Below are 9,351 nucleotides of genomic sequence, written 5' to 3'. Positions count from 1 at the left end.
TGGCTTCGCAGTGCAGGTTTCGATCCCAAAACTATTCCGTCGTGGCTGTGACGTTCAACTGCAGTCGGTTCGCTAAACTTTCTGAGATGAAATTATGTGTCGATCCACAATCTATCAATACCACTGCCGATTCTCCTTTGATATCCCCTCCGATCTTCATTATCCGTGGGGTCGTCAACCCCACCACTGAATTCACCGCCAATTTTGTAACAGATGAAATTTCCTTACTCAGTGTCAACATACGCAATTCCAACGTCGTTTCACCAGTTTCGTCTTCCTCATGCAGCTCCCACTCCTCTCCGGATGCCTGTACTACCAGCAATCTCAATTCTCTCGACTCTCGCCCTTTGCATTGATGTCCAATAGTGTATTTTTCATCGCATCGGAAACAGAGCCGTTTTTCTCTCTTCAATTGAAATTCAGCATCTATTAATCTTTTTGCTGGAATTTCTCTCCGATTATCATTACCCGATGTTCCTCGCAATGTAATGGTCCTCATCGGAAGCGACTCTCCGATTTTCTCCCTTTCTTTCAAATCTTCCCTTTTACTGATTTATTCACATTGTCAATATTGGATCTGGAAATATTCGAATTGTGGAACTTACCCCCATACGTTTGCGCTCGTCCGGCTTCTGCTCGTGCATTTTCTTTGTCTTCAACTCACTGTGCCAGCGACATCATTTGCACTAATCCGGTGGGTTCCCAGCATTCAACTTCCGTCTTTATCCATGGTGCCAAACCATTCATAAATGTCTCCAAGGACCTCATTCGGTAGATGCGACAACGGTGCCACTAACTTATCGAACAAATTCCGATATGCTTCCACTGTTGTTTCTTGTTTAATAGCTTGAAATCTTCCACATATTGACCCCTCTCTTAAAGATCGGAATCGCACCAGCATCCTTTTCTTCAAGTCTTCCCAGTCCTTGAATGGTTCTCTGCCCTCTTTCGATTGGTACCAATCTAATGTGGCGCCGTCGAAACTCACCATTGCCACTGTCATCTTCTCACTTTCCGTCAACTTATGAATTTGAAAATAGCGGTCTGATCTGAATAACCACGCATCTGGATCGCTTCCGCTAAATATTGGCATTTCGACTTTCTTAAATTTGGTTCGGTCGCTGATCACATCTTCTCTGGCGGCTTTATCAGAACTATTTGCTTCGCACACATTACGGGTATTAGATCTTTCTCCTTCTTCCGTCACTTTTCCCTTTCCCTTGGCCAGTTTCGTAACGTGAGATAAGAGCATCTGTTGATGCTTCTCTGCTTGCAATCCTAGATTTTCTACGCTCTTCGCCAACAACGCCAAGTTCTCTATGGTCGGTAATTTCTGTATTTCGACTTTGAATCCTGAAAGCTCTTGTTCTAGTAATTTCAGTTTTTCTTCAAAACGCTTTTGAACCATGCTTGCCCATGTAATTTTGCTCTGATACCAATTTGTTAGGAAACTGATTCTTGAAGTTCTTGATAACGTAACAAATGGATATAATATCCAATAAAGCGGTTAAACTGTGAACAAATTCTTTATTAAACGAATGGAATCAACAAGACCAAGCGGTCGCCTACAAATGATCTCTCAATCGTTTTCCAGACGCTAAAAGATCGTTTACAATCTATTACACGATTGCCCAGAAGTGCTAAACGATCGTCTACTAAATCCTTCACGATCGCATACAAACTCCTTCATGATTGCTGAGCTTTCACTATTACACGATCGTCTACCAGAACCTATACGATCGTTTACCTTTTACTATACGATCGATTACCTTTTACTATACGATCGTCTACCAACTGCTGCATGAACGCTTAGCTTTACTATACTATCGTCTAGTGGAAATAGATGATGAGCGACACGCTGCGATGGCGTCTCCACGATAGTGCCGTCCAAACTCCCACTCTCGAGAGCTCCTCTTCCTCACACCTTAATTTCCACACCACTCTTCTGTTTGCTTTCTCCTCTTTTAAACCTCAACCTCTCCCAACCATCTTGACAACAACTCTCAACCGCCTCAACCGTTGGCTTCCCCTTTTCTCTTTTATTCTTTTTATCCTCTTTTATTTTCTTTTGATATTGCCATATAGTTGGAGCCTTGACATTGGGTAGGGCTTTTCTGTTGGATTGTGAGGGAGGGCAATAGTATTTTTTTGTTCTTTTGCGTTATCTCTGTATTAGGCGTGTTGGAATTCAATAAAATTTCATTTCTAGTTTGGTATTCTATCATGCATCCAGCCAACGAATCATCTTTTTCATCCACATAGCTACTGTTTTTTGTTGGGGCCACTCATTAGACAAGTGCCCCACTTGGCCATGCCTCAAACATTTTCCCAATATAGGTCAGTTATAAGGATTTTGAACTTTCTGCTTGTAAACAATCTCTGTTTCCTTCTCACCAACCTCCCTTTTTTTTTTTTTTTTTTTTTTTTTTTTTTTTTTTTTTGTCTTTTTTTGTGGATGAAATTGGTGGAGTAGAATGGTTCAAGGTACTGTTTTCTCTTCTACTTACAGAAGCATCTGAAGGAGCTTTTCTTGAAGTTTTCTTGGAGCATAAATCATTCAACTCCTCTGTTATCCAAAATATATAAGTGGTGTAATTTCACCTTCTCTTTGATGTCTATTGTAAGTTGCCCCAATCGGTGGTATTTTTCCAAATAATCTGCCACTTGTCGAGGCCCTTATCTACCATTTTGGTATTGATTTTAAAGGGTCTGCTCATAATTGGGAGGAAGGAACCTTTGTTTCATCAATCGCTTAATTTTTCCCATGTTCGAATTGGCCTCTTGTCTTGCCATCGTCGATTGATCTCCAATTGATCCCAAAAAGTGGGAGCTCCCCCTTTCAACTTGAAGGCTACCAAACGTACCTTCTTGTGATCCGATATATTCATATAATCGAAAAAATTCTCGGTGTTCTTGATCTATATCGATGTCATGCTTCTCATTGAAAGTCGGCTAGTCAATCTTCATTTTGTTATATGAATAACCTCTATCTCCATACCTCTCTTCTCGTCGCCTCCTTGGAGCATATAACTCTTCTTCTTGATCATACTCACTCTTAGAATCACAATCTTGGAATTCTTTCTACCATTCTTGCCTATTCAAATGTCTTCCCGGATCTTCTTGGAGCTGTCTATGTAATCTTGGAGCTCGTTGTTGATGAATTTCTTTCTGAAATTGGAAATTTCTTGGTTGTCCAGCACCACGTTTACCTCTTTTCCCCATTCTTGCACGAATGGTTGAGCATTCTCCCGATTTTGAGGTGCTACTGCCAACCTCTCAACCCTACGAGTGAGGGTTTCCATACTTTCTTGAATGCTAGTCACTATTCCATGAATTCCCTCCAAAGAGTTCTCAACAGACAATAAGCGTCGTGTTGTAGTTCTTGGAGAGAGGGTGGGGGTTTATTCCACCTCTTGATGTTGCCACAGGTTGTCTCCTCCTCTCGGGTGGGCAGCCATTCTTCTCGCCATCAGCTCGGATCATTGGAGTGCTTTGATACCAATTTGATGTAATATCAAAGGACTGAATTTGACTGTATGTAATTTCTTTTCCTCAAAATGAGGGAAAATGCTTTATTTATAGATGAAATGATTACAAGCTTGTAGAATAATAAACTAACCAACTACCTATTTTAATTAGCTCACTTACAAACTCTCAGTACACCAATAAGCAAGAAAAGAAAGGGGATACAGCGTCCCTATTTAAGGTCTCTAGAGGCCAAGATTTTACCCGTAGGGCATCCTAAACCCTAAACCTTAAAATAACTCACACCACTCACACAACCCACATCCACATCTTCCATTTGTACTAAAAACCTTCTTTTCTAAAACCTTATCCATGAAAGTCAAGTCCATGGTTTTTCAAAGTCGATTTTAACAATCACTTTTTGTCCCTCCTGTAATCTTCTATAACTTCATTGGCTATAAAGGGTCTAATCGAGAATTTGTCTACTTGAATAAGAAGTTTGGAGAACAATCTCATAAGGCAATAAAGTCGGAGGGAGTGCAAAGTATATGGTGGCAGCCTTAATTGAGGGATTGGGGAAGTTAAATTGGGCAAAGTAAAAGCTCCCAGAATTCCAGAAAAGTCGAGGGACGAAAAACAAAAGACCTCCCAGAAAATTTCAGCTATTACTTTTGTACTTCTAGCCAAAACTTCTAATTGCTCAATTGGTGTTAAGAAAAATTGCTGTAGTAAATCATGTACACTATTAATCAAAGAAGTTTAGTAGTTTTTGTCCTGATTGGTGCAGCGAATGGAAATAAGTTAATTTTCTAATGTCATATTGTGCATATTGTTATGAGGAAAAATGGTATCATAGGGAGGCAGATAGTTGTGGAAAAAAAGAAACGGCAACCTTACCCGAACGGAACTGTTATGCAGGTTGTAAAACTACAATTATGTCCTTGAGTTGTAAAAATAGTTTTGAAGGAAAAAAAAACTAGTGATATGAAGCTATATTATGGCTATCTTACTCGGTCCATAATTCTCCAAATTCTCCAAACTTTGGAAAAAAAGGATTGCCAAACTTATGATTCCCCACCCCACCTAGCAAATAAAAGGAGAGAACGACACAATTGACTTTTTACTTCTTGATAACTTGAGGTATATTATACTTGTTCTATCATGGAAAATGTGTTTCGTTCTATTTACTACTATGTTTATTGCAGCGAGAAGAGCAGGGAAATGAGAAGGATGGCGGTGGGCAGAGAAGAGTCCGAAATAGGGTACGCGGTAAAGGACGTGGTCGATCACAATACCACCATAATCACAATAATAACCATAACCATGGGAACCATGTGGGAACTCCTCCTTCGAGTAGTTCTACCACCATCGAGCAGGCAGGTACAATGAAGCAGCAGCCTCCGGGGCCACGAATGCCAGATGGAACAAGAGGCTTTGCGATGGGGCGGGGCAAGCCGGTGACTGTGAATATGGCATGAAAACCAAGTTACTTGAGAATGAAAAATAGATGGAGGGGAGTGTCTCTGTCTGTCTGTATGAGTAGAAGAAAGAGTATGGTGTGGATGGAAGCTGTCTAATTAATAGGGCAAAAAGCAAAGGCAAAGGCAAAGCAAAACAATGGTTCGTTGATAGCAGGGTTTTTGTAGGGCTATCAAAAACCATTGTAATTACAAAATGAATGGGTGCTTTGGTTCAAGAAGAGTAAGAGTTTTAGTTTTTAATGTATTTGGATTAAAAAAAAAAAGGTGTCGTCCCCATCCCCCGCTTTCTTATCTCCTCTTTCGTTTAGGGATTCATTAATTAATGTGAAGAAGCAACGATTATTATTTTAAAGTAATATGTGAAAACCAATGGGGAAGTTGGCAACACTTCGCTAATACGCAGTTGGTGACTCAACTTGCCTTGTATAATGCAAACCTGCTCATTGAGTTTCTAATTCTCTCTCTCCCCCGCTATTCATTTATTTTATTTCAGGTAGGTTTTGTTTGATAAGGATTTTATTTTATATATTTGTGTTTGGTTTTCTCTCCGTTTTTCTATTATATTTTTGACCTCAAAGAAACATTTTAGTTCATAGCCAACCTCTGAAAACAAAAACAAAAACAAGAATTCCAAAACTATTCTTTACATTTATATATATTTTAGTTTTCAAAATTTGACTTAGTTTTGAAAAATTAAGTAGGAAGTAGATAATAAAATATGAAAACTTGTGGATGGAAATAGTGTCTATAAGTTAATATTTTAATAATAAAGAATGAAAAACTGAGAGCATATGAAAAACTAATGCTTTCATTTGATAGCTATTTGGTTTTTGGTTTTGGTTTTTTACAAATTATGCTTGTTTTCTTATAATTTCTTTATCAAGATCTTTTCTGTAAATTTTAAAACAATTGATTCAATTAAAATAAAATCGTATTACATAATTTTAGATATGTTTTTTGTGGTTGATTTAAAAATTGGATTATAATCTAAGCAACTCTATAAAATGTGTTGATACTATATTTATAAATTATAAATTAGTTTTCGTTATCTATTAGATATTAGTTGACAATCAACTATTATAAAAAATTTGAATAATGATTATTTTGTAACATCATATAATGTATTACATAATACATATTTTAATTTAAAAAAATTGAATTGTGGTTATAATATGATTTATAATGTAATATTATTTAAGATATAAAATGCAGTCTCTATTGAATATCCTTAAAACGAGCTAGGCAAGAGCATAGCTCATCATAGAACGAACCATGTTTAACAATGTTCTATTTCTTCTTTCTGATACACCATTTTATTGAGGTGTATCGGGTATTGAAAGTTGGGATTGGATTTCATGTTAGTCTTGGAATGTTAAATCCATGTATTCTCCACCTTGATTAGATCAAAATATTTTAACCGTTTTACTTAACAAGTTTTCTATAAACCCTAGGCCTTAATTTTTCCTACCTAAGTATGTCTAAGTTAATGTATTGAAGTGTAGTTGATTATGTTGTATGAATGTCATGTGTAGGATAAGGCTTATGAGTTTAGAAGGAAAATATTCTAAGTATTGAAGCTTAGGCTCTAGAGTAAAAGGAGTGTAAGGTAATGCCTAATGGCAAGAGAGAGAAATGACTAAGTGTGAGCTAAGTGTTTAGAGCCATGATGAGCTTGTTGGAGGCTAAGTTGTGAGGATGATGCGGCAACCTACCTTATTTAAGGAAGGGTAGGAGAGACGCTAAATCAGTGGCAAGATGGGGCAACGAGACACAAAGACGGGTTGATTGAAGACCAAGCCTAGGCATTGGGCTTGTGAGGCGTTGGCCGAAGGGTGGAGGCTTATGCGGCTGACAAAAGCGTACTCATAAGCTTAAGAGGAATATGGAGAGTGTAGTCGAGGCTCAGAAGTGTTGATGTGCAACATGCATTAACGCATGGGCTTAAGTCGTGATGGCAGGATGTAATCGGACACGCCAGCCGAGAGGGGGGATATGTTGCAAACTAATATGATGCGATGGTATTGTAGGCTATATTTACTAAACCAATATGTTTAAAGGAAAGTCATTCACTAGGCAATTTAGCTCATCCTTTTCAAATGTTTTTACTTTCCTAGGTAGCGGTCGATTCCCCCGAGCCTTGCTGATCTGCCAGTCTGCCATATACTTAAAGTTCTGAAGGAAGAAAAGAAGTTTAGGCGGTCCATCTCTTGTTGTCTAAATGTTAACTCATCATGTACATATTAGGGGGCGAGGGTAAAACCCTAGATGGAACCGCTATTGTAAAACTTATGTAAGTTATTCGGGCTTGTATATGTTTATGACGTGTGCATTTGTGGTTAGCTAAGTTGCATGTTGGAAATTTGGTTGAGTGTATGTATATTAACTGTTTATCAGATACAATAGATGTTGTGGAAGCAAGTATTAGGAGTTGAGATGGGCAGTGGGTGTCATAAAAAGGTTGACATATACTGTTTTCACATCTCTTTCTAGGTGAAGAAGGTAATCTGAGAGGGAGTGTGAGACACACTCTCTAAGATGGAAAATTTTCTCACGATTACGGGGTATTTATAGAAACAAATTCTTGTAACTAACTAACTATTTTACTGAGAGTTATTGGTTTAAGTCACCAATTACTAAGTAAATATTCTTTCAGATTGGTATATAATATACTACTGATATACTATTAACAATCTTGAAAGTTGTTTGATATATATTTGCTAATATAATGTTTATATACTTAAAAGTGATATGTTAGCTGATACACATGTAGTGTTGGTAATACACTCATATTTTACTTCAAGTATTTACTGATTGATTTCTAATTTACTCATGTCTTATATCTAATATATTGTTGATGCACTTGAAATATCATGCTTATAAAATGAAACAAGCATACTTTACTTGAAAATATGCTTATGATTGGATGTTGATTGTTGTTAAATGTGTTGTCGATACCTTAGAATGTTGATTGTTGTACTTCTCATACACTCATGTCTTGCCCTCAAAGTATTTATTGTTTGATGTTTGATGCACTGGTGTTTTATATTTGATATACTGCTGGTATACTTGGAATACCATGCGTATAAACGAAACATACATACTTTACTTCAAAATAAGTTGCAAGTATTTACTTATTGATGTCTGGTATACTCATATCTAATATCCAACGAAGAAAATGAATGTGACTAAGACTCAAAACTACATAACTTATATACTTAATATTTTGTATAGCAATTGTACAATTAAATTACTCTAAGGGCCCATTTGGCCCACCAACTTTATAAATTGGTGTAAACAACTCAACTTCAATAGTTTACACTAATGAAGTTTGCACTTTTGTCAAGTAACTTCATATTTCCATCATTTCTACTTTTCACATTTATCGAATAACTCAATTTTTCTCTCTATCTCTACTTTTCACATTTATTGAATAACTCAAGTCTCAAACTTCCACTATTAATATACTTTTCATAATTATCAAGGGACTCCATCTTACAGACACCTAAAATATAAACTTATTAACTCCAACATATTAATTCTAGACTCATTAACTTCATTCACTAGTCCAACCGATATGCTTGATACTTAATATAGACAAGAAAACACAAAAATAAGAAACAACAAGAAGGAGATAAAATTAAACTAATTCAAAGAAATAACTGTGGTATAAACGAGATGAAAATGAAATAAGAAACACCAAGGATATGAATTAAAAACAAACAAATGAACTTTTGAGAGATGAATTATTTAATTATTGGGAGACTTGAAGAAAAAAAATGGGGTAAAAATTTGTGATAATGTTAATGAGAAATAAATTGGAATGGTCATGGAATGGTAATGAAAGATTCGTAGGATCTTAAACGAGTGATCAACCAAATGAAAAAAAAAAAAAAAAAGAAAAAAAAAGAAACTCTTAGGAACATAAACAAACCTCTAACGGTGCGACAAACCATAGATCATGGTGATGATCTTAAGACGAAAAAGATAAAAAAGATGAAAATGCTTAAGATTGTGATCAACCGAGTAGTACACAGTTTCAAAAGAAGGAGAAAGAATGCAAAGAAAAATAATAGAGGAGAAAAAATGTGGGAGGAAAAGAAAATAAAAGTGCTAGATTGTTAAAAGGGTAAACTTTGAAGACAAACTAAACAAAATTTCAAACGTGAAATATTTTGTCATTTTTGTAAAATTTCAAACATGGTAGATACACTTGCAAAATTTCGTTATAATTTTGCCATTCAATGGTTTTAAAAATTTAATGATATTTTTGAAACTTTTAAAACTTACGAATATTTTCTTGACACAATATTTTTTATAATTTAGTCAAACTAAATCTATATTTAAAAAGTCAACCACAATGACTAGTTCTTTTGAAGTCTCAATAAGAGGACATAAACTGAAATTA

The 9,351-nt window shown here is 36.1% G+C and overlaps 1 protein-coding gene across 1 annotated transcript in view; it reads left to right on the top strand.

Moving 5' to 3' along the window:
* LOC120077963 (la-related protein 6B) overlaps positions 1 to 5,401 on the top strand; it is a 41,134-nt gene extending 35,733 nt beyond the window's left edge. The window contains exon 10 of the mRNA XM_039032101.1: positions 4,671 to 5,401. Coding sequence (XP_038888029.1) covers positions 4,671 to 4,943 — 273 coding nt within the window. The 3' untranslated portion in view covers positions 4,944 to 5,401. The remainder of the gene's footprint in view (positions 1 to 4,670) is intronic.
* The last annotated feature ends 3,950 nt before the right edge of the window (positions 5,402 to 9,351 follow it).

Source organism: Benincasa hispida, chromosome 5, assembly GCF_009727055.1.
Source record: "Benincasa hispida cultivar B227 chromosome 5, ASM972705v1, whole genome shotgun sequence".
Lineage (NCBI taxonomy): Eukaryota > Viridiplantae > Streptophyta > Magnoliopsida > Cucurbitales > Cucurbitaceae > Benincasa > Benincasa hispida.
The sequence above is the reverse complement of the archived record's forward strand: the minus strand, read 5'-3'. Positions and strand labels throughout refer to the sequence as shown.